At 51.9% G+C, this 25,517-nt stretch overlaps 1 protein-coding gene across 1 annotated transcript in view; it reads left to right on the top strand.

Annotated features, from left to right (window-relative positions):
* The first annotated feature begins 5,292 nt into the window (after nucleotides 1-5,292).
* The window catches only part of PI4KB (phosphatidylinositol 4-kinase beta), a 44,124-nt gene continuing 23,899 nt past the window's right edge, over nucleotides 5,293-25,517 (top strand). Inside the window, exons 1-4 of the mRNA XM_075610032.1 lie at nucleotides 5,293-5,577; nucleotides 12,744-13,681; nucleotides 17,597-17,719; nucleotides 18,609-18,653. Of these exons, the coding sequence (XP_075466147.1) occupies nucleotides 12,770-13,681; nucleotides 17,597-17,719; nucleotides 18,609-18,653 (1,080 nt within the window). The 5' untranslated portion in view covers nucleotides 5,293-5,577; nucleotides 12,744-12,769. The remainder of the gene's footprint in view (nucleotides 5,578-12,743; nucleotides 13,682-17,596; nucleotides 17,720-18,608; nucleotides 18,654-25,517) is intronic.

A 25,517-nucleotide genomic window follows, 5' to 3' on the forward strand; every position in this document is an offset into this window, starting at 1 on the left:
TTGGATGGTCACTGGGTCCCTGCGTGACGACCAATGTTTCTGTATTAGTGTTGTAGATGCTTTTTTATACTTTTCATTGAACCAATCAAGGAAGAAATAAAGCACTAACTCCATAGTGTACTATCGTATAAATATAAAAACACATATACACATGTAAGGAATTAAAAACATAAAAAGTAATTGATGAATTTGAAAGAAACTCATGAGATACCTGACAAGGAGTTCCTTACATGTGCACAGAACGGACACCTCCTCACAGACCAGTTTTCCACACGACCACCTCAACAAAATACTCCATTTGAGAGATCATGCCAAACAAATCCATTAGAGGCCTAATTTCATCCCTCTACCTTGGGTTACTTCCCATCGCTAGAGATGTTGAGCAACAACATACTAGGAAGTGGGAAGAGGGCATCGGCGAGCTGCGAGACTGGATAGGTATCTGGAATAATATTTCCAAAATATCGATCAATACACAGATATAAAAAAAGCACGGCTACACGTTCCTACATAGGTGGTATCTCCTCCGAGAGAACATAAATATACTGAACATTCCCCGCTCTGTTTCAGGGTTCGTGGTCAGGTGGGGACGATGAACCACACTTGGTGGTAGTGACCACTCATTGAGAACCTCTGGGACAAAGTGCTCTGTCTCATGAGTGAGATAATAGGAATCCCATTGACCCCATCTCCACGGGCTGCACTTCCACACCAAAAAAATAGCTAATACCATCTTTCGACGGAGCAAAATGATATCGGCAACTAGATGTGTGGTGACAGGCGCCTGGCGAGGTCCCATCCCCACTGTAAAAAACAGTAAGAAGCTCACAGCTTGGCTCTGACACCAAAGGTAGATTCAGTAGGACCTGGGACCCCTGTATAGAGAAGCAAACCGCCTACATGTGACAAAACATTAATGCTGCTATAATGAAGGGAAAACAGGAACAACAAAACAGCATTCTCCCAGGGGGATCATATCTGCACACACGGTCCAATAATACTCTCTTGAGAACTATAACTTGCTTACCCCCCTGCCCCACTCCCCATATTACCCCCATTTGGGTTTCAACTGAGAAAGCAAAATCCCCTATCTATATTAGCGCAAGTTCTCGCCTCCCGGGGTATAGGGAAGGTATCAGCCGGCGGTGCTCAGGGGACCCGTGTTCCAGATTGCTGCTGATAAAAACGCGTAGGGTCATGTATTTCTGGGACGTACTGGTATTAAGGGAGCTCTCGGGAAAGCCGAGTTCTTAGAAGCGAGAAATATAGAGGTCTGGTGGCAGGCACCACAGGCATGTACGTGGCAAAAAGCACAGGCAGTACGTGGCAAGCTGGTGGCAAACAGCACAGGCATGTACGTGGCAAGCTGGTGGCAAACAGCACAGGCATGTACGTGGCAAGCTGGTGGCAAGCAGCACAGGCATGTACGTGGCAAGCTGGTGGAAAGCAGCACAGGCATGTACGTGGCAAGCTGGTGGAACGCGTTGCTTTGAAACGCAACGCAGGCACGCAATACAGGACAACTGGAGAGACGCGAGCACGTGGAACGGGAGCCCTTCCATGTACCCTTAAGGCGAGAACGCACACTAACAGAAAGCCATCTTTTTATGCTGTTTGTGGGTGCAATCGCTTACACATCTATATGTGTTTTTATTTGTATAAAATAATAACACTGGAGGTTGCACTTATTTCCTTTGAGATATTTTCTCTGTTTATTGAGCCCTGGTTAGAAGAAGCACATGTGGACACTTTTGGGACTTATATTTGTTTAATTTATTGGTTGCATTCAATCACATTTTCACTTTAACCGTATAATTGTAGACAGTTTACATTTGAACATAGAATCTCTTGTAGAGATTATTATGATCACTTGTTATTCTAGGGACAATATTGTTCGTAACGCTCACTGAAATCGAGCACTACGTTATCCCGGTCTCTCTTAATTTGCGTGTTTTCCTTGAACCAACATGAACATTCTTCTCCTTATCTTAATTTTAGACACGCCACATCTCTGAATCTGCTCCACTGTACAGCAAATAAAAATATTGCGTGTGAGCACATTCACGTGTGTCAGACAGGTCTGCAACCCTGCCCTTCCCCATTATCTCTTAGCATACAGTGCTTCCCCTGCAGCCAGGGATTCGGGGCAATGACATGGACATGAGCACAGTGTCACCTTTTGCTTCTTATCCATTTTAATATGGGACCCCCCCGATAAGCACAGCTTTTCAGCACAGCCTGGGTGTAACGCGAGTCTTTGTTATGTGAATGACTTGCCCAAAGTTATAAGGAGCGCCTACTTCCAAGGCTGTGACATTACAACCAGACTGCCCCTCCACCATGCATGGTGTGTCTCGCTATATGGAAGGACGACCCGCTCACACCTTGCGTCATCGCCCTCATCAATCTTCACTCACAGATGTCACAGCTCAAGACCACAGAGTATACGCATGTTTGGTGTTAAAAACGCGGTGAACTGGAACATGATGTAGATGCCCACGCACTGGTTCTGTGTATCTTACACTGATTTGCCACCTTCCTGATGTTGCAATAGGAAGGGATTGGTGCAGAAATCGTTCCACGAAGTTCCCGGGTACTTAGATTTTGCATCTCTTGCGTCAGACACAGATGAATCACTATGGAACAGGTCAGGAGTGGCCAGTTCCGTCCCTCAAGGGCCACCACCAGGTCAGGTTCGCTGTTGGTGGCCCTTGGGGACTGGAGTTGGCCACTCCTGGAATAAATTCTATGAAGCACCAACCGGAGGAGCAGACTTTGCGTTGGATTTTTTTTAGGGGACGTTCCCTGTAAGTCTCATTACGTGTTGCGGAAAGAAAGACAGAACGTCAATGGTCTCTTCACTTACCAAGTGGTTTATATTTTCGTGCCGGACAAAACTATTTCCTTTTCATCTGCAGATGTGTTTTGCACACAGAGGTAAGAATGTCTAGAAATCAGATCAGGGTTTGAGGTATCGAGCCAGGACACGTTTCCACTACACCACGATGAGAAGACGAAGGGATAAGATCTTAAAGCAGCGATCAGACACCAACGCTTAACTGGGGGGCTAAACACTGAAATAAACCGTGTCAGCCCCTCAGATAAGGAAAGCAACTTTGTAGTACGGAATATAGCACAAAGTTGCTTTTCACACTGATAGTGTGCTCAGGTCTGTGCCGTTTCTGTTACCGACACTTTTGTGTCAGCCGACCAGCCTCATAGCCGGCAGAGCACAGGCGGTTCCATATTTCTCACTGGTCCATATTGACTAAAGTGTGCTTTACTTTAGCACAGGGGTGCTCAACTCCAGTCCTCAAGCCCCCCCCCCCCCCCAAAAAAAGGTCAGGTTTTCAGGATATCCCAGCTTCAGCACAGGTGGCTCAATCAGTCCCTGCTTCAGCACAGGTGGCTCAATCAACCTGTGCAGAAGCTGGGATATCCTGAAAACCTGACCTGTTTGGGGGGGAGGGGGCGGGGCTTGAGGACTGGAGTTGAGCCCCCTGCTTTAGCAGACCCTAATTCCCATTCAAATGAATAGGGGTTAAGACATGCTACGGGTCAGCATTGGTTTGTAAATCAGACTTGATGGGAGTTCTATAATTATATATTTGCAGAATGTAGCAGTTTGACTTTGAATTGTTTGTTCATTATTAGCACTTTATACTAAAGTTGGAGCTTTCTTCTGAATCATCTCTAAATCACATGTACTGGGTATATGAAAAGAAAGTCTGTGCATTATCACACTCCGGAGGGAGTCCTATGACTGCCGTTATCAGGGAATATATTCACAACACAAAGAGGATTGTACAAGAGAAAAAAACCCTCTCACTGCCGGGGTGGCACTGAATGTTTGTAGAGGTTGTGATTACACAGCTCTGTAGTGTCTAAGGCCCGTTTTACAGTGGCGGGCGCGCGCTACACTGTGCGCGCGCCTGGATTTTTAGTTGGCTGACGTCAGTCAGCCTTTCTATAGATGTGCCACGCGTGCGCACGGCAGGGAGAGGGGAGCCGACAGACAGCGGCGAAGATGAAGAAATTCATCTTTTCGCGCCGCTGCCTGCTCACATATACACTTACCTGCAGCTCCCGGCACTATATACAGGAAAAGCATGCGGCACGTGCACGCGCGTTCGCATAGGAACGCACGGCCGCATCCTGTATATAACAGCCCTAACTTTGAGCAGAAACTCTTATTCAAACCAGCAAAAAGTAACGATTTACATTAGGCATACATTGGCAAATACAATGCTTTCATTCCTAATTTAGGCTTGAATTCCTTGATGCTGTGAAGCTGCTTCCCCACAACGGAGAAGAGTTTAGTCCCATCCATTTAGCACCAGGAAGCAACTTCTCTGCATGTTGAATAAGGGGGCTTAATGAGAAGTAAGAAAATACAAATATCAGTCCATAAAAAATAAATCTCTCATGGAGAAGATGTGTATTATAACAAACGTGTAATTGGGCCAAGCTGCAGGGATGGACGGTTGGGTTTAAGGAAGTCATTTTTCACCTAATGCCCTTTGTAATGACACATTGTATTGTCAGGTTTGCATTTCTCTACTTTGTACGCAGTAAATAACCCCTCAGCTGCCAAAGATACAAGAGGTTAAGAGTCAGAACTTTGCCGACAATAACTTTGCCTGTGAAACTAGCGTTAAATATTTCCAATATCTGCTATTTCAAGCAGCTGATAAAGAACGAAACAGCGAATCAGGCTGCGGGAAGTACACACCGGGACTTCCAGAATAAAGGAATCCCTGCTCTTACAAACTCATAACAACTCATTACAAACTAATCTGCCCATTTTCCTATCTGCTGTAAAAACTGCGGCCCTATATCAAGAGTAGTTCAGTCTTTGAGCCACCTGTGCTGAAGCAGGGATATCCTGAAAACCTGACCTGTTGGTGGCCCTTGAGGACTGGAGTTGGCCGACCCTGACCTATTTGATGCTTGGATTTCTTTTATGTTTACAATAGCCTGTCTATCCCAGCCAGCGGGCATCTTTTGGGGTTCTGCTCACTGCTTTGTGGTGTCTAACTCCATGTGCTCCAGGCAAAAAAGATTAGAGTGTTAGCTCTGCGGGACAGGGACTTGTGCATAGTGTTATTATCACAGAGTTGTGGTATTTACCTCACTATTACATACACATTATTATAAGTGATTGACCCCCCACTGCCCCTTACAGACACACCCAGCACAGCAGCAGCCTCTATAGTCTATACCTCCAGCATTCAGGGTCCTTCCTGCCGGCTCTCTCCCTCTCTATGGTAGGTTTCCGGCGGCGCTCTGTACAGTGGGCGCGCGCACTCGCTGGTGCCTGGTGAGACGCTCTGGTTGTCGCTGTCATTGCGCCCGCGGCGACTCTATGGTGTCCTGTCTGTGAGGCGTTGAGTGGTCTCTATGGTCCCGGGGCCGCAGCCTCCGCAGGATCCGGTGTGAGAAGAGACTGAGGCCCGCGGGAGATCTCTGAGAGGCCTAGCATGGCAGCGTGGGGAGGGCCGGGGAGCTGAGTACCGGGAGAGGCGGCTCCGGCCGGGCGGGAGAGGGATGGATGTATCGGTGTGAGCACCGGGGCAGGTGAGCAGCCCCCTTATAAACTATAACCCCCTGTGTGAGGTGTGTATTGGGCATCTTATATACTTCATATACCCTCCTATAGGGTGTGCGGAGGTATATGGCATCCTATATACTTCATATACCCCCCTGTGGGTGTGGAGATGTATAGGGCATCCTATATACTCCCCATACACTCCTGTCATGTTATGGGATTTCTTCTCTATATTACATACCTCTTGTCAGGTTGCTGTAGGGTAGGTTATATGGCTTTTGCATAGCTTTGTATACCTCCGCCTATCAGATGTGGGTTATAAGGGATCTCATCTCCTTATTTGCTGTCCGATAGTTACAGGGCTCCATGACCTCTTCCGAATACACAACCCCACTCTGACCCTGGGTATCCCACACATCGCTTTGTAGGTTAGGATTCCTGTTACTGAACCGTGGGTATTAATGTATTTCCTACAGCAGTTATTGAGAACTTTAAATGTTGTGAATATTTTATGAGCTGGGATCGCCGTCAGACCTCAAGCCTCCGCGCACCCTGGCTGTGCTGTGGGGGTGTCTTGCCTAGCGTCAACTTATTGTTTAGATGTTAGTATGGTTCTGTATGTATGTCTTTATTTATATAGCGCCATTAATATATATATATATATCGCTTCACAGTAGTAATACACGGGACAGTCCTATAAATAACAAATAACACATCATGGGAATAAGTGCTTCAGACATAAAAGTAACATTGTGGAAGAGGAGTCCCTGACCTGAAGAGCTTACAATCTAATTGGTAGGGAGAACGTACAGAGACAGTAGGAGAGCATTCTGGTAAGCGCGTCTGCAGGGGGCCAAGGTTTGTGTATAGTGTTAGCCGCGGAGCTACTCATATGCTTCTTTAAGCAAGTGGGTCTTAAGATGGGTAGAGAGGGTGCTAGTCGGGTATTGAGGGGAAGAGAGAATATCCAGAGGTGTGGGGCAGTCGGTGAGAGAGGTTTAAGGTGGGTGAGGGCTTTAGATACAGAAGGGGTAGAGATAAGACATCCTGGAGCAGAACGCAAAGTCGGGATGGTGTATAGCAAGAAATTAGGGCTGAGATGTAAGGAGGAGCAGAAGTGTAAAGGTTTAAAAGTGAGGAGGAGAATTGAGGCGAGATGCAGGATTTGCTAGGAAGCCAGGAGAGGGATTTCTGCAGGGGAGACACCGAGACAGATTTAGGAAAGAGTAGAGTGATTCTGGCAGCAGCGTTTAGGATAGATTGTAGGGGAAACAGGTGAGACAGGAAGGCCGGACAGCAGGAGGTTACAGTAATCGATACGACGGGAGAGAATTAGGGCCTGAGTCAGAGTTTTAGCAGTCGAGCAACAGAGGAAAGGGCGAATCTTTGTAATTCTGCGGCGGAAAAAGGGTCAGATTTTAGATACGTGAGGAGTCGAGTGTGACACCTAGGCAGTGTGCTTTGGCTACTGTGTGAATGGGCTCTGTTAGTATTTATTTACCCAGACATTAGAAAGTGTCTGGTCTAACCCATCTAATAGCAATAATAGAGCTCATACAGCCGCTTTTTCTCTGTCCCTATATGGGAAGATTACGGGGTGCCCCTTCAGCGTGGGGTGGGGGGCATGTTCCATTTCTGCTCCTGCAGTGATCGGTATAATGTGTACGTTGCGTCTGGTTCTGTAAGTTACAAATAATGTGGGCTGTGGAGTTGTGCGTAGAATTTCTTTTCAGTGCAACTTATTTATTTTACTTAAGGTTCCCTTTCACAACCGTTTGCTTTCTGGTTCGGTCAGTGCAAAGCCACCTGACTGGAAATCTGGAAGCTGCTCTAGTGAATCGTCTGCGTCAGCAGAGGCAGGAAATATTGCGTAAACCTGAAGCAGCTGACAACCCCCCTCTCTCGCTGACACCTCCCCTCTCTCGCTGACACCCCCCCTCTCTCGCTGTCACCCCCCCTCTCTCGCTGTCACCCCCCTCTCTCGCTGTCACCCCCCTCTCTCGCTGTCACCCCCCCCTCTCTCGCTGACACCCCCCTCTCTCGCTGTCACCCCCCTCTCTCGCTGTCACCCCCCTCTCTCGCTGACACCCCCCCTCTCTCGCTGACACCCCCCCCCTCTCGCTGACACCCCCCCTCTCTCGCTGACACCCCCCTCTCTCGCTGACACCCCCCCTCTCTCGCTGACACCCCCCCTCTCTCGCTGACACCCCCCCTCTCTAGCTGACACCCCCCCTCTCTCGCTGACACCCCCCCTCTCTCGCTGACACCCCCCTCTCTCGCTGACACCCCCCCTCTCTCGCTGACACCCCCCCTCTCTCGCTGACACCCCCCCTCTCTCGCTGACACCCCCCCTCTCTCGCTGACACCCCCCCTCTCTCGCTGACACCCCCCCTCTCTCGCTGACACCCCCCCTCTCTCGCCGACACCCCCCCTCTCTCGCCGACACCCCCCTCTCTCGCCGACACCCCCCCTCTCTCGCCGACACCCCCCTCTCTCGCCGACACCCCCCTCTCTCGCCGACACCCCCCTCTCTCGCCGACACCCCCCCTCTCTCGCCGACACCCCCCCTCTCTCGCCGACACCCCCCCTCTCTCGCCGACACCCCCCTCTCTCGCTGACACCCCCCTCTCTCGCTGACACCCCCCTCTCTCGCTGACACCCCCCTCTCTCGCTGACACCCCCCTCTCTCGCTGACACCCCCCTCTCTCGCTGACACCCCCCTCTCTCGCTGACACCCCCCTCTCTCGCTGGCGCGCCCCCTCTCTCACTGGCGCGCCCCCTCTCTCACTGGCACCCCCCCCTCTCTCGCTGGCACCCCCCCTCTCTCGCTGGCACCCCCCCCTCTCTCGCTGGCACCCCCCCCTCTCTCGCTGCTTTACTGTAGGATAATAGTTCACTGAAGAAAAATTAAAGTGTATTGTCACCGCGGCCCCCTCGCAGGCTGTGCCTGTGTATTGTCACCGCGGCCCCCTCGCGGGCTGTGTCTGTGTATTGTCACCGCGGCCCCCCTCTCGCTGGCTGTGCCTGTGTATTGTCACCGCGGCCCCCCTCTCGCTGGCTGTGCCTGTGTATTGTCACCGCGGCCCCCCTCTCGCTGGCTGTGCCTGTGTATTGTCACCGCGGCCCCCCTCTCGCTGGCTGTGCCTGTGTATTGTCACCGCGGCCCCCCTCTCGCTGGCTGTGCCTGTGTATTGTCACCGCGGTCCCCCTCTCGCTGGCTGTGCCTGTGTATTGTCACCGCGGCCCCCCTCTCGCTGGCTGTGCCTGTGTATTGTCACCGCGGCCCCCCTCTCGCTGGCTGTGCCTGTGTATTGTCACCGCGGCCCCCCTCTCGCTGGCTGTGCCTGTGTATTGTCACCGCGGCCCCCCTCTCGCTGGCTGTGCCTGTGTATTGTCACCGCGGCCCCCCTCTCGCTGGCTGTGCCTGTGTATTGTCACCGCGGCCCCCCTCTCGCTGGCTGTGCCTGTGTATTGTCACTGCGGCCCCCCTCTCGCTGGCTGGGCCCTATACCCAGTAGCAGCATGAGCGAGTCTTGTCAGTTGTACTAGGTGTATTCTGAGCAAAGCAAAACAGTGACCTTTGGTGTGGTGTGTGTCTCGTTGGCGTGTGGCGTGGGACTCTCGCCGGCGTGGGACTCTCGCCGGCGTGGGACTCCTTGCCAGGGACTCCTGCTTATTAAAAGGTTATTAAAATGATTGCTCGGTCTCCTGTGCGGGAGACGGATTTTAGGAGAGCCCTGTCCATGCAGGGGAACCCCCACCTGCAGGAGACCCGACCAGAGACCCCCAAGGCAATGATCACCTCGTTACTACATCACTAAATGATCGTGTTCAGTTTGAGTAACAACGCCTCCAACGTGCTGCGCCGCATAGTTATACTGAGCGGCTGCGCCGCATAGTTACACTGAGCGCCTCCAACGCACTGCGCCGCATAGTTACACTGAGCGCCTCCAACGCGCTGTGCCGCATAGTTATACTGAACGGCTGCAACGCGCTGCGCCGCATAGTTATACTGATCATTTATATATAGTTTTGACACAATGAAATGTAACATGTTCTAAATAATAATAATAGCGTGTTCTTGTATAGCGCTGCTAGTTTTACATAGCGCTTTCCAGAGACATTTTGCAGGCACAGGTCCCTGCCCACAGAGCTTACGATCTATGTTTTTGGTGCCTGAGGCACGGGGAGATAAAGTGACTTGCCCAAGGTCACAAGTGCCAGAGTCAGTGTCTTTACTCACTGAGCTGCTCCTTCTCCACTATATAGTCATATTGAGTATCTGTACGCTGACCTTGTTGCTGTGTGTTGTGGCACTCTGTGTGTGTACACTTCCAGCCCAGTGAAAATAAACTTGCTACACGGAGTAATGAGTATTGTATGAGTAACATTGATGATTGCATAGCGATACATTGTAATTCTCCCTAGCACTGTGCTGTTACAGGAATCCAGAGACACCGCCTCCTGCCTCAGTCTCCTGTGTTGGTTGTGTGGAAAGGTCTCATGTTGTGTGTCAGGGTCATGTTCTGTGTTGGTTGTGTGTCAGGGTCATGTTCTGCGTTAGTTGTGTGTCGGGGTCATGTTCTGCGTTAGTTGTGTGTCAGTGTCTCCTGTTCTGCGTTAGTTGTGTGTCGGTGTCTCCTGTTCTGCGTTAGTTGTGTGTCGGTGTCTCCTGTTCTGCGTTAGTTGTGTGTCAGTGTCTCCTGTTCTGCGTTAGTTGTGTGTCAGTGTCTCCTGTTCTGCGTTAGTTGTGTGTCAGTGTCTCCTGTTCTGCGTTAGTTGTGTGTCAGTATCTCCTGTTCTGCGTTAGTTGTGTGTCAGTGTCTCCTGTTCTGCGTTAGTTGTGTGTCAGTGTCTCCTGTTCTGCGTTAGTTGTGTGTCAGTGTCTCCTGTTCTGCGTTAGTTGTGTGTCAGTGTCTCCTGTTCTGCGTTAGTTGTGTGTCAGTGTCTCCTGTTCTGCGTTAGTTGTGTGTCAGTGTCTCCTGTTCTGCCTCTCCTGTGTTTGTTTGCATTGTGCACAGGAGACGAGCGTTGCTGTCAGCTGTCCGTATACATGGAAACCTGTAGCTTGATATACACAGGGAGCTCGGGTATCGGAGGTGTCTCTAACACAAACCTGTGTGTGTAACCCCGGGGCGTTGCTTTAAGCTGCATTGCAGGACTAGGTGGGAAATATTTCCCCTTGCTATGATTATAAACACGCTGTTTTATGCATGTTTATACTTTGTGAATATATTTAAACGTTTCCGATCAACCCTTGTAGTGTGTACCCCACACAATGGCAAATATCAGCGCACGCACAATACAAATATTCGCGCACACACAATACAAACTGCTTACATTAGGGACTCCAGTGATGCAGTGACCCAGCCTGAGATTTTTTTTAAAGCCATTTTTAGAAAAAGCACAATATTGGCCAATATTAAGCGTTACATTGTCACACAGAGAGGGATGTGTAAATACTTTGTGATCAGGGCAAAATCAGAGGGAATGGCAGGCTGTGTCAGACAGCTGAAATTTGGCTCAGTTATTAGTGCGAGGGAAGCAGGAAGAGATGGGGGGTTGGAGCGGGAAGGGGTGTGTGCGTGAGGAAGCGGGAAGGGGTGTGCGCATGACGAAGCGGGAAGGGGTGTGTGCGTGAGGAAGCGGGAAGGGGTGTGCGCGTGAGGAAGCGGGAAGGGGTCTGTGTGTGAGGAAGCGGGAAGGGGTGTGCGCGTGAGGAAGCGGGAAGGGATGTGCGCGTGAGGAAGCGGGAAGGGGTCTGTGTGTGAGGAAGCGGGAAGGGGTGTGCGCGTGAGGAAGCGGGAAGGGATGTGCGCGTGAGGAAGCGGGAAGGGGTGAGCGCGTGAGGAAGCGGGAAGGGATGTGCGCGTGAGGAAGCGGGAAGGGGTGAGCGCGTGAGGAAGCAGGAAGGGATGTGCGCGTGAGGAAGCGGGAAGGGGTCTGCACGGGACCGAAGTGACGAAGGGGTCTGGTGGCGGAAAGCGGGTAGGGGTCTGCACGCGAGGAAGCGGAAGGGGTCTGTGCGTGAGGAAGGGGGAAGGGGTCGGTGCGTGAGGAAGCGGGAAGGGGTGTGCGCGTGAGGAAGCGGGAAGGGGTCTGTGCGTGAGGAAGGGGGAAGGGGTCGGTGCGTGAGGAAGCGGGAAGGGGTGTGCGCGTGAGGAAGCGGGAAGGGGTCTGTGCGTGAGGAAGGGGGAAGGGGTCGGTGCGTGAGGAAGGGGGAAGGGGTCGGTGCGTGAGGAAGCGGGAAGGGGTCTGTGCGTGAGGAAGCGGGAAGGGGTGTGCGCGTGAGGAAGCGGGAAGGGATGTGCGCGTGAGGAAGCGGGAAGGGGTCTGTGCGTGAGGAAGCGGGAAGGGGTCTGTGCGTGAGGAAGCGGGAAGGGGTCTGTGCGTGAGGAAGCGGGAAGGGGTCTGTGCGTGAGGAAGCGGGAAGGGGTCTGTGCGTGAGGAAGCGGGAAGGGGTCTGTGCGTGAGGAAGCGGGAAGGGGTGTGCGCGTGAGGAAGCGGGAAGGGGTGAGCCCGTGAGGAAGCGGGAAGGGATGTGCGCGTGAGGAAGCGGGAAGGGGTGTGCGCGTGAGGAAGCGGGAAGGGGTGAGCCCGTGAGGAAGCGGGAAGGGATGTGCGCGTGAGGAAGCGGGAAGGGGTCTGCACGGGACCGAAGTGACGAAGGGGTCTGGTGGCGGAAAGCGGGTAGGGGTCTGCACGCGAGGAAGCGGAAGGGGTCTGGTGGGGGAGAAGCGGGCAGGGGTCAGCACAAGGGAGGGGGGAAGCAGAATGGGAGGTCTGCGTCTGGGGGAGGAAAGCAGGAAGTAGTCTGCAGAGGTCTCCTGTGTATGAAATCAGATTCAGTGATAGACGCCCAGTTACTCTGCGCAATGGGATAAATAACTGCAAATATGCAGCTTACACGCGGGTCAATAGAACCCTCACGCGGGTCAATAGAACCCTCACGCGGGTCAATAGAACCCTCACGCGGGTCAATAAACCCTCACGCGGGTCAATAGAACCCTCACCCCGCAGGCCTATATGAATGTCATGGCCTTAGAATAAGCGTGGGTGAGAGTTATTGTCGTGTTCCAGTCCCGTGTGTCCTGTATTGGATTCTAAATACCCGTACAGAAACCCTTTGTGATGGGCATTACAGTGCGCTCTGCTACACCGTGGTAAATCATTTGCATCTCTCCCCTCTTCTCAGATTTGACCCGTGACGTCACCAGTAAGATGGGAGACGCCATGGTGGAACCAGTCCCAGCAAATCTCTCAGAGCAGACCCCAACCCTACAGGGCAACGGTGGGAGCCCCCTGTGTGTCATCACTGAGGGTGTGGTGGAACTGTCCATAGTCATAGATCCTGACGTGGCCCAGAAAGCCTGTGAGGATGTGCTGGAGAAGGTCAAACTCATGCATGGCTCCTCGGTGGAGAGCCTGGACAAAGCAGAGGACAGCGATGTTGGTGACGGAACTGAGCTGCCCAATGGGGACTTGGATGTCCAGCCGTCCCCTCCTGTCACCTCCTCCAGGATCAGTGAGGAGGACGAGTCACTGATGGACATCAACAGTGTGAAAAACGCCCGGCGTAGGCAGAAGAACAACTCCGCCAAGCAGTCCTGGCTGCTGCGGCTGTTTGAGTGCAAGCTGTTTGACATATCCATGGCCATCTCGTACCTGTATAACTCCAAGGAGCCGGGCGTGCAGGCCTACATTGGCAACCGTCTTTTCTACTTCAAGAACGAAGATGTGGACTTCTACCTCCCGCAGCTGCTCAACATGTACATCCACATGGACGAGGACGTGGGCGACGCCATCAAACCCTATGTGGTGCACCGCTGCCGGCAGAGCATCAACTTCTCTTTGCAGTGTGCCTGGCTGCTGGGCGCCTACTCGTCCGACATGCACATCTCCGCCCAGCGGTACTCCCGCGGGACCAAGCTGCGCAAGCTCATCCTCTCGGACGAGCTGAAGCCGGCCCACAAGAAGCGGGAGCTGCCTCCCCTCAGCCTGGCTGCAGACACGGGGCTGTCCCCTTCTAAGCGGACTCACCAGAGGTCAAAGTCGGATGCCACTGCCAGCATAAGCCTGAGCAGCAACCTGAAGCGGACGGCCAGCAACCCCAAGGTGGAAAACAACGACGAGGTGAGCGCGGGCGCAAGTTTGGCGTTTTTAAAACATGCCGTCCGGGGATTGAAGGACGTTTAGGATGTGTACAAGGGAACTCTGGCCTGAGAGCAGCCAATCAGCCTTAGATCTTGTAGAACAGAGGTGGCCAACAACAGTCCTCAAGGGCCACCAACAGGTCAGGCTTTCAGGCTATTCCTGCTTCAGCACACGTTCAGTCCCAGCTTCAGCACAGGTGGCTCAATCAGAGGCTCAATCTCTGACTGAGCCTCTGATTGAGCCGTCTGTGCTGAAGCTGTGACAAACCGGTGTCGCCTGGTACCTGTTGGTGGCCCTTGAGGAGAGGCGTTTGCCGCCCCTGCGGGGGAATAATGCGTTCTCTGTCACTAGGATTCTGAATGGGTGCCCAGCAGGCACTTGCAATCCGCGTGTTTTTATTCACCCATACAGAGCGCGGCATAGATAGTTGGTGCGAACGCGGAGCAGGTTTCTGCGCGGGAGGAGGACCTTTCTGTGGGGCACATTGTTTTCCATTTTATTATTTATAAAAATATTTTACTAGGTTGAAAAAATAAATAAAATTGCATTTGAGAGTGCTCTCTTTCCCCCAAGTACAGTATGTCTGCGCCCGGGGGCGCCGCCGTCCCGCTCGGCGACTGGCAGGGGTGCAGCGAAAGTGTTCCCACAAACACCCTCGGAGCGTGCAATTCATTTCTTCTTCATTCACCTCTCTTTGCTTTGCTGCACGGGTGGGCTCCGAGCATCTCCAAAGAGCTCAGTAGGAGCCCGGCCACCCACCACCCGCACCCGCCACCCTCACCCACCACCCTGGGTGATGAAGTTGTCCTCCCTGAGCTTGGCTCTTGCACATGTTCCCTGGTTTTACTTTTTTAATTTGCTGTCCCCTGCTTGGCGCACACACGGGATGTCTTGGCGAGTGACCGTCCCCCTGGCAGACACTGGGCACTGTATACCGGACGCACAATGCCACACGCTGTTCACTTCTCCATTGTCTGGGTGTTGAAACAATGTCCGATTGAGACGCCTCTCTGGACATTCCCTGGGGGCGCTCATTCACGGTATTAATGGGACCTCGGGAGGGAGGGAGGGGGGCGCAGATTCTCTTTCCTGTTTAGGGGCTGTCCCCAGCTTATTACCCAGTGACGTGCCAGCCCCGTCTGTCTGCTGCAAAGCTCTTGGCATCCACTGACCTCAAGGTCTTGTCAGGGCAACAAGCGAAACATGTTCTATGCCCGTGATCTGAGTTTGAGGGGTTCACTCCAGACTTCTGCAGATGCACCCCCAAAACAAGTGCATGCCGTGTACCCGTGTGCGCTCCCCGGATTGTGTATATGCCGTTTTATTCCAGGACACACCATCCTGCTGGAAACTATCTCACACATGCTGATTCATCCTCTCACTTCCTGTTTCTACACACAGCTGGCACATGGTAGCCGCGGGGTGCTCCGACGCTAGCCGTGTGGCGCACAGACTGGCACCGCAGTCTTGATCTGGTTGAGTAATGAGGATGTCCGATGTGCTGACCTGTGGCGCTGCCCTGTGCCAGGGAGTTGGGGTATCTTAGTGTAACGATAATAATTCTCTTCTCCGCAGTGAAAACATCCTGTTAATAATAAATATTGGTTTTGGGTACCAATATTGGCCCAGGTGAGCCTGGGAGAAAGCTTTCCTGAGCCCCTCTTATCATACCGCAGGGCGTTGCCCCCTGACCCTGTTACCCATAGATCTGTGTGATTGTTATTAACCCATTCACGGTCAGAAGACCAGTAACACACCCGTGTGCGGGCTGCTTTCTGGCAGGGAGGGGGTTACAATGGAAACTCTCGCCCGCGTTACACACGACTTGAGCATTACAGTCCTGTTCTGTGCACTGTACACGTGTGATCTGCTGGAGAGCAAGGTACGAGGCTTCCCCGTTACAGTAAGAACTGGGCCCCTGCACAGGGTACAGGAAATGCCAGAGGCGGGTGTGACTGATACTGCCGTATCTCTGCAGGTCCCTGAGTATTGTCGCTGCGGGGTGGGGACAGTCGCCAAACGGAGATGTCTGTTGCTAATGAAAGTGAATGGGACGTTTTTTTTCAATCACACCTTCATTTTACAGTGTCTGGTTTTACAAGAATAATCACGAAGTTGCGGCGCGCTCGCCCGAGTTGCGGCGCGCTCGCCCGAGTTGCGGCGCGCTCGCCCGAGTTGCGGCGCGCTCGCCCGAGTTGCGCCGCGCTCGCCCGAGTTGCGCCGCGCTCGCCCGAGTTGCGCCGCGCTCGCCCGAGTTGCGCCGCGCTCGCCCGAGTTGCGCCGCGCTCGCCCGAGTTGCGCCGCGCTCGCCCGAGTTGCGCCGCGCTCGCCCGAGTTGCGCCGCGCTCTCCGTGCAAATGGTCACACCTTCGTTTTACAGTGTCTGGTTTTACAAGAATAATCAGTGAGTTGCGCCGCGCTCGCCCGAGTTGCGCCGCGATCGCCCGAGTTGCGCCGCGCTCGCCCGAGTTGCGCCGCGCTCTCCGTGCAAATGGTCACACCTTCGTTTTACAGTGTCTGGTTTTACAAGAATAATCAGTGAGTTGCGGCGCGCTCGCCCGAGTTGCGGCGCGCTCGCCCGAGTTGCGCCGCGCTCTCCGTGCAAATGGTCAACGATGAGCTAAGAACAAGAATTTGGTGGGAAATCAAATGCTGAATATGTTACTGTTTCTTCTTATCAGGATAAGTATTACTCGGGGCTGGCAGAGGTGTTGCTGTTTGTTACTCGGGGCTGGCAGAGGTGTTGCTGTTTATTACTCGGGGCTGGTAGAGGTGTTGCTGTTTATTACTCGGGGCTGGCAGAGGTGTTGCTGTTTGTTACTCGGGGCTGGCAGAGGTGTTGCTGTTTATTACTCGGGGCTGGTAGAGGTGTTGCTGTTAATTACTCGGGGCTGGCAGAGGTGTTGCTGTTTATTACTCGGGGCTGGCAGAGGTGTTGCTGTTAATTACTCGGGGCTGGTAGAGGTGTTGCTGTTTATTACTCGGGGCTGGCAGAGGTGTTGCTGTTTATTACTCGGGGCTGGCAGAGGTGTTGCTGTTTGTTACTCGGGGCTGGTAGAGGTGTTGCTGTTTATTACTCGGGGCTGGTAGAGGTGTTGCTGTTTATTACTCGGGGCTGGCAGAGGTGTTGCTGTTTATTACTCGGGGCTGGCAGAGGTGTTGCTGTTTATTACTCGGGGCTGGCAGAGGTGTTGCTGTTTGTTACTCGGGGCTGGCAGAGGTGTTGCTGTTTGTTACTCGGGGCTGGCAGAGGTGTTGCTGTTTGTTACTCGGGGCTGGCAGAGGTGTTGCTGTTTATTACTCGGGGCTGGCAGAGGTGTTGCTGTTTATTACTCGGGGCTGGCAGAGGTGTTGCTGTTTGTTACTCGGGCTGGCAGAGGTGTTGCTGTTTGTTACTCGGGGCTGGCAGAGGTGTTGCTGTTTGTTACTCGGAGCTAGTAGAGGTGTTGAGGTGAGATTTCTCTTTCCAGGGTGGGGGGGGGGGGGGGAAGGTGTTGCGGAGAGGTGAGATTTCTCGTTGCAGGGGGGGGGGGGAGGGGTGGGATAGTGGGGAGAGGTGAGATTCCTCCTTGCAGTGTGGAGCGGGGGGGAGGGGGTAGGTTAGTGGGGGAGAGGTGAGATGTCTCTCTGTAGTGCGGAGCAGGGGGGGGTAGGTTAGTGGGGGGAGAGGTGAGATTCCTCCTTGCAGTGCGGAGCGGGGGGGGGGGGGGTAGGTTAGTGGGGGGAGAGGTGAGATTCCTCCTTGCAGTGCGGAGCGGGGGGAGGGGGTAGGTTAGTGGGGGAGAGGTGAGATTCCTCCTTGCAGTAGGTTAGTGTGGGAGAGTAATGCGAGGCTTGGAACGCTTGCTGTTTGTGGAATAAATGGTGACGTCGCTGCGATCTCTTCTCTTGCAGGACTTGTGTAGCGCACAGCGGTTGTGTGAGGCAGACAGGCAGACAGAGCCAGGGGCAGCCAGAACATCCACGCTGTTCCGTTTGTTACCCATACTGGTAGTAACCACCGCAACCTCTAGAAAAGTCAGTTTCATTCCTACATAGCTTCCCACGTCTCATATATAAAAAGTGTCTGCATATTATTCTCTGACCTCGGATAAGTCGTGACTGGCTTAACCGAGGCCAGTTTGGACAAGCGGAGGCTTAGAAAAAATGAGCACCCCAAATTCTTAGTGTTCAGTTTTCTATGTAATAGATGGACAAAGGCACACGGGTTTCAATCATAAGAAATGTATTGTGCCATAAAACACACATTTCTCATGTCTGAAATCCGTGTGCCCGTGTCCATCTATTACATTGGATACTTTAGATGAGATGCAGGTCTTCCCTGGGACTAAGGAGCACCGGTAACTGGATCAGAACTTGCTTTATAGTTTTGGTTTGCAGCGAACATCCTTTTCAGTTTCCTGCCATGTTATTTTGTTCTGTACATTCCTCCGAGCTCTGTCCTGTGTGTGCAGCCATTCAGATCAGCCAGGAGCTTACAGACGAACATGTATGTATTTGGGTGACGTATTATATACAGTATTAGCAATCTGATCCACACAGCTATTGCATGTGAATTGGTTTTAATGAAAACATTAGTCTGAGCTTCTGCATGTGTAAGTGTGATTCCTATCTGCAGTAAGTTGATTATTTCGATACATGCCAGACGTCCCCAAGCTGTTCTGATTAGCCGAACGTTCAGATTCAGTAATGAGCATTGTAATGAACTGGACGCTGAGAAGAGAGTAGCTAAACGCACACCAGACACGCAGTTTGCTTTGTAGTTCTACAATAGTTCTACGGACGCTCACCCAGGAAGGGGAAGGGTTTATTTGACGTTGTAACGTTGCTGGCTAAACCTCTGCCTTTTTTTCCCCCTTTATCCCCCCCCTCTGCCTTTCACCTCCTGTCCGCCCCCCTTTCCCAGGAGCTCTCGTCCAGTTCGGAAAGTCTCGATAGTTCGTTCAGTTCCGTAAGTGGCTGGTTTACACTTAGTTGGCTGGGAATCTCGCTGGCTTCTGTCCTTCACCAGCAGCATTTCCTCTGCGGAAAAATCCATATACACGAGAGATTCCGCCTCCTTTCCCCCGCATGTTTATACACTGGCTGCATCACAAGGGCTGCAAATATATTTCCTGTGCCCTTAAGGAGCTGTACAAAATGATATCTACAATCCAGTAGTTGAGATGGCCATGCTTTCTCAGTCAGGGGGCTGCCATCTTGGATTAGTGATGTCACTGGAAGCATTAGTGCGGCTTTAAGGCCGCGCGTATAGTGCCCGCGACGGATGACGTCACCCGTCGCCGCCCGCGAAAGTTGAATTTCGCGTTGCAGCGACGTCGCTAGCGACCTGGCCATTGATTGGGTCAGAGGCTGTTATGTGGCGACAGCCTCTGAAAAATCAAATTTGACCGGCTCCAAAATGTTTGGTCGCTGCGTCGCGCTTACTATAAGCGCTTGCAACGGCGACAATGCTTTTTTGTTTTGGAGCGGCGTCGCCGTCGCAAGGCACTATAAGCGCAGCCTAAAGATTGCACGTACAATCTTAATGTTCTTTATTATTCTGTAAAGCTCAATAAGTGCGTATGCTAAACACTCCTTCACATGTAATTGTTTTATTGAGCACGTAGCCTGCCGCTGCCTTTGCTAGAGTCCCACATCAGGCGCCTGTGCTCCTTGCATCCCGCATGCCGATGTCTTGCAGCAACTCTGCAGAGCGAGGGTTTGGGGGGGTGAGGGGCGTGGGGGGGGATCAGGCATCGTTCCTGCTGCTCTGTCACCAGCTGCTTTCGATGGTCGCAGACAGCGGATCGTAAAACACCCCAGAGATGCTCCCAGGAAAAGTATTTCCCCCGAGTTTTTTAGGCCTGTCCTCCGCCAGGCCCCGGCTGCTCATTCCCGGCCAATCTTCCATTCGCCGCACTCCCTTTTATTTGCTAATTCATTGGCTATTTGCAGAGATTTGTGTTAACAAAAAAATACAAATTACAAAGATGCTGCTCTGGCAGCAAAAGTCTGTGCATTTTAGTGTCCAGCTGCACAGCGGCGCCGCTCACCCGGGAGAGGTACAGAACCAGAGGACATTTCCGTGTTATTGGGTTTTGTCAAACACATTCTTAGGGAAAAAAATATGAAATAAATGTAAATCTCCAATGAGCGCTGAGATATTCGCTGACTTATTAAACGGAGTCATTCTGTACAAACCAGAAGTAACGCCTAATATAACTTCATATCACACAGGGCCCCACGTCAAACAAGCCACGGGTACCACGTCCCCTCCCCGCAGGGGGACCCGGGCAGAGGAAATGCTGTTTCTTTGGAAATTGATTATATCTATCCATGCAAATTTGAGAAAACAAATTCCTTCCATTTCATGGTTAATTTCCGTGTATTTATTTGTGGGGAATATGGTGAATTTATGGTGAATTTATGGTGATTTTTGTCCTGTCTCCTTTGTGTTTCATTTCCATCCCTCTCTCTTTTTCCCTACTCGCCAATCATGTATATTTACTTGTGCAATTCACTCCGCTGCCAGCCGAGCCTGCAACGCATAGCGGAGCCCGGTGCTAACATGCAGAGCCTGCAACGCATAGCGGAGCCCAGAGCTAACATGCAGAGCCTGCAACGCATAGCGGAGCCCAGAGCTAACATGCAGAGCCTGCAACGCATAGCGGAGCCCAGAGCTAACATGCAGAGCCTGCAACGCATAGCATAGCCCAGAGCTAACATGCAGAGCCTGCAACGCATAGCGGAGCCCAGAGCTAACATGCAGAGCCTGCAACGCATAGCATAGCCCAGAGCTAACATGCAGAGCCTGCAACGCATAGCGGAGCCCGGTGCTGACATGCAGAGCCTGCAACGCAGAGCGGAGCCCGGTGCTAACATGCAGAGCCTGCAACACATAGCGGAGCCCGGAGCTAACATGCAGAGCCTGCAACGCATAGCGGAGCCCAGAGCTAACATGCAGAGCCTGCAACGCATAGCGGAGCCCGGAGCTAACATGCAGAGCCTGCAACGCATAGCGAAGCCCAGAGCTAACATGCAGAGCCTGCAACGCATAGCGGAGCCCGGAGCTAACATGCAGAGCCTGCAACACATAGCGGAGCCCAGAGCTAACATGCAGAGCCTGCAACGCATAGCGGAGCCCTGTGCTATCATACGGAGCCCTGGTATAACATGCGGAGCCTGCATGCATTGCGGAGCCCTGGTATAACATGCGGAGCCTGCTCACATTGCGGAGCCCTGGTGTAACGTGCGGAGCCTGCACGCATTGCGGAGCCCTGGTATAACATGCGGAGCCTGCACGCATTGCGGAGCCCTGGTATAACATGCGGAGCCTGCACGCATTGCGGAGCCCTGGTATAACATGCGGAGCCTGCTCACATTGCGGAGCCCTGGTATAACATGCGGAGCCTGCTCACATTGCGGAGACCTGGTATAACATGCGGAGCCTGCTCACATTGCGGAGCCCTGGTATAACATGCGGAGCCTGCATGCATTGCAGAGCCCTGGTATAACATGCGAGGCCTGCACGCATTGTGGAGCCCTGGTATAACATGCGGAGCCTGCATGCATTGCGGAGCCCTGGTAACGTGTGGAGCCCTGGTATAACATGCGGAACCTGCACGCATTGCGGAGCCCTGGTATAACATGCGGAGCCTGCACGCATTGCGGAGCCCTGTGCTAACATGCGGAGCCCTGGTATAACATGCGGAGCCTGCTCACATTGCGGAGCCCTGGTATAACATGCGGAGCCTGCACGCATTGCGGAGCCCTGTGCTAACATGCAGAGCCTGCTCACATTGCGGAGCCCTGGTATAACATGCGGAGCCTGCACGCATTGCGGAGACCTGGTATAACATGCGGAGCCTGCACGCATTGCGGAGCCCTGGTATAACATGCGGAGCCTGCTCACATTGCGGAGCCCTGGTATAACATGCGGAGCCTGCACGCATTGCAGAGCCCTGGTATAACATGCGGAGCCTGCACGCATTGCGGAGCCCTGGTATAACATGCGGAGCCTGCACGCATTGCTGGCCCCCTCTGGCCACGCGTCGGTTAAAGACAGAAACGTTTAATGCTTGTGCACTTTTAACCCTTTCACTCCCAAGGGTTACGCTTGTGGCAGGGTTTGTAGTAGTGTCCCGAGGGACTTCCAGCCGCTCACATCTCGGTAACTGCCAGTGTTGTGTGTCCCTCCTATCGCCACAGCTCACAATGGGATGTGAGATTGGTAAAAGGTAACCTATCTCCTGATGAACTTGGTTGGAGCATCCGTATGTCCCTCTGCAGTGGAAATGCTTAGGTCCTCCCCCAAAAATCACATATGCTCCTATATTGGATGTACATCGGAGCAGCCAATACCAGGACTGACCACGTGGCACATCTAGCCCAGGGCTCTGGTTCATACAGCGCCTGCACTGAAGGCTTCTGGGGAATATTGAGCAGGAAATTCTCCCGTTTCCCATCAGCGGGGAAATAATTCTCTTCACTGCTTGGAGTTTTGCTTCATCACATGGCACTGCGCGTTTCCAGGGACGGGGCGCGGCGGGGTCTCCTGACCGTATTAATTTGAATAAAATCCCATTCCATGTGATAAATCTGTTTTATGGGAGGCTGGTGTAAAACCCCGCTCCACACATGGTAGCAGTGGGGTGCTGCTGCCTGAGAGCGAGGCCCTATTACACTTCTGCAGCGGGTAACCGTGGGTGCCCGTTCAGCTTGTTTGCAGGACTGACCTTAAATAGTGAGCGTGTCGTTAATGGGTTATCAGCACAATCACATGATGCCATTTGCAGACCCCCCCCCCACCCCACCCAGAGTCTGACTTGTGTAATAAGAGCAGTTGGGGGAATTTACAGACGGACTGGGGTCCCATGTACGTTTTAGGACTGGTTGGTGACGGACACGTTATTCTTGCTGTTTGGAGGTGCCGGGATCTCATAGTGGTGTTGGTCTTGGCATATTCAGGCTCAGGGTACCAAACGGTGCTGAATAGACCTTGGCATTGTTTGGTATATCAGATCCTCTGTCACCAACACACTGATCTTGGACAAATCTGTCTCTCTCTCTCTCTCTCTCTCTCTCTCTCTCTCTCTCTCTCTCTCTCCCCCTCTCCCTCTCTCTCCCTCTCTCCCTCCCCAATACTGGACTTCCATTCCTCTTTTCTGATTTGGGCATGATGGCCTCCAATGTGCTGTGTAGATTTCACCTGGAGGTGGCTGCACATATGGCTGTGAAGGGAAATGTATAAATGTTTTCTTCTCTTCGTTCCCTGTAACTCCGGGGTCCTTTTTGTCTTGATGATTTGCACGTGTTACATTGTTCAGTCTTGCCCGATTTCACTCCCGATATCTTCATCTTCTTGTCACATGATGCAGGGTTTGGTTCGGTCCAGGTTAACCACACGTTGACTAAGAAGGGTGAAAGATCACAGAGGTGGTCTAAAAGATTCCTATTTGCACTCACTAGACCAGATTTGCTAGGCTAGGAAAAATACAATCCTTGGAGTTGCCCCCGTAGCCATACATAAACAATTTATAAAATCACATTTATTCAACATATATACAACAGACTAAATGTCTAAAATACCACTATGCGGCTCCAGGAAATACAGAGGGAGCACGCAGGGGTAGGGGAATGATTGCTTTGAGAGTTATTCTAATGTTGGGAGACTGTTATTGTGTATAGTATCGTATTTGGTATGCCAGAACACTCCTATGGGGGATTCCCACCACAAACCTCTGTTATTGTGATTGAGGCATATAGCCTTTATAATGTGGACTGGAGTCCCAGCATGGGAAGGTTTGCTAGGTGACCCAGTGGGCCTGTATTGATGTTAAAGGGGATATATATTCTTGGGTAGCGTCCCTGTATATAGTGTATATCCCTCTACCTTCCTTTTACTAGGTGCATGGAGCGCCCAGTGGGAGCGCACCGCTATATCAATAGGGTAACAGTCAAGGCGTCACTGCGTGTAGCGTGGCACCGCTATCCTAAAAAGCAGAGACTCTGCTTTTTAGGATAGCGGTGCCACGCTACACGCAGTGACGCCTTGACTGTTACCCTATTGATATAGCGGTGCGCTCCCACTGGGCGCTCCATGCACCTAGTAAAAGGAAGGTAGAGGGATATACACTATATACAGGGACGCTACCCAAGAATATATATCCCCTTTAACATCAATACAGGCCCACTGGGTCACCTAGCAAACCTTCCCATGCTGGGACTCCAGTCCACATTATAAAGGCTATATGCCTCAATCACAATAACAGAGGTTTGTGGTGGGAATCCCCCATAGGAGTGTTCTGGCATACCAAATACGATACTATACACAATAACAGTCTCCCAACATTAGAATAACTCTCAAAGCAATCATTCCCCTACCCCTGCGTGCTCCCTCTGTATTTCCTGGAGCCGCATAGTGGTATTTTAGACATTTAGTCTGTTGTATATATGTTGAATAAATGTGATTTTATAAATTGTTTATGTATGGCTACGGGGGCAACTCCAAGGATTGTATTTTTCCTAGCCTAGCAAATCTGGTCTAGCGAGTGCAAATAGGAATCTTTTAGACCACCTCTGTGATCTTTCACCCTTCTTAGTTAACACTATCCATCCCGTATGCACCCTATCTTTAGTCACCAGTATACATTTTTAAGAAATAATATATGGTGAGCGGTAGCCTTTCTCTACCTTGTTAACCACACGTTGACCATGCTCTGCGGGCTCCATCCTGCAGGCCGCCATGTCCAAGCTAATTGCAGTACAGCATTTCCAGAACATATTTATGGTCACTTGTGCATGGCACAGAAATCGTGCCCCAAAAGTCTGATGTGAAGGGGTTAAAGGCAGATTATACTGGTGCCATGTGCAGCCTAAACTGGATGGATCTCTAGGAAAAGAAAAGCCGTGTGGGCGCTTGTAGAAGGGAAGAGACACGCACTAATATAGTGTAAAATCGTTTCTCAGAAATTAAATCCATTCCACTCGCAAACTGTTGGGGGGCGTTAAAATGTGGTAATTGTATTTTCATGCCACATAATCTGGGTGACGACTTCCTCGGATACATACAAGAGACACCTCATAGTGTAGTTGTACATATTCTGTGTATTAAAATGTATCCAAAGCAAAGATATAGCGCTCAGACTTGAGACTTTTATCAGACGCAATGTAGCCGGCGTCTTCACACGGCTCGAGCACAGGGTCTCCCCTTCCTCGGGTTCATCCGCTGCTGTCCCTACGCATTTCACAGCTAGCGAAACGTGATGGTAGTGGAGAGCGCGAGCTGCGCATCCCAGTCCGGGTATCGCAGTGATGTCACGAGGGAGCCGGAACCCGGGAGGAAGTTTCTATGCGTGCTCCGAGGGAGAGCACGCCAGCTACATTGTGTCTGATAAAGTCTCAAGTCTGTGAGCGCTATAACTTTGCTTTGGAAACACTGGAATATACAAATATGTACTACACTAGGGTGTCTCTCTTGTATGTATCTCCTGAGGAAATCCTGACCCGGGGTACGTGGGAGAAGATTTGAGCCCAGGTTGAGGTGCATGAAAATACAATTACCAAATCGGAAAGTCCCCCCCCCCCCCTCCCTAATAGGAGTTTGTTTGCGAGTGGAATTGATGTAATTTCTCAGAGAATCAGCTGGTTGCATTGAATTACTACACAATATTATTCTCTCTTGCTACATGTGCCCACCCTGCTGTTTTTGTTCTGGAGATAGATCTTTACATTGGGGAGGCAGCAGCTAGGAAGGATAGGGAACGTTTTCTGAGTGAATGTGACAATTTTTAGATGTCACCGCGAATACCCATCTTTTTCACTAAGTAGTGTA

This window comes from Ascaphus truei, chromosome 7, assembly GCF_040206685.1.
Source record: "Ascaphus truei isolate aAscTru1 chromosome 7, aAscTru1.hap1, whole genome shotgun sequence".
Taxonomy (NCBI): domain Eukaryota; kingdom Metazoa; phylum Chordata; class Amphibia; order Anura; family Ascaphidae; genus Ascaphus; species Ascaphus truei.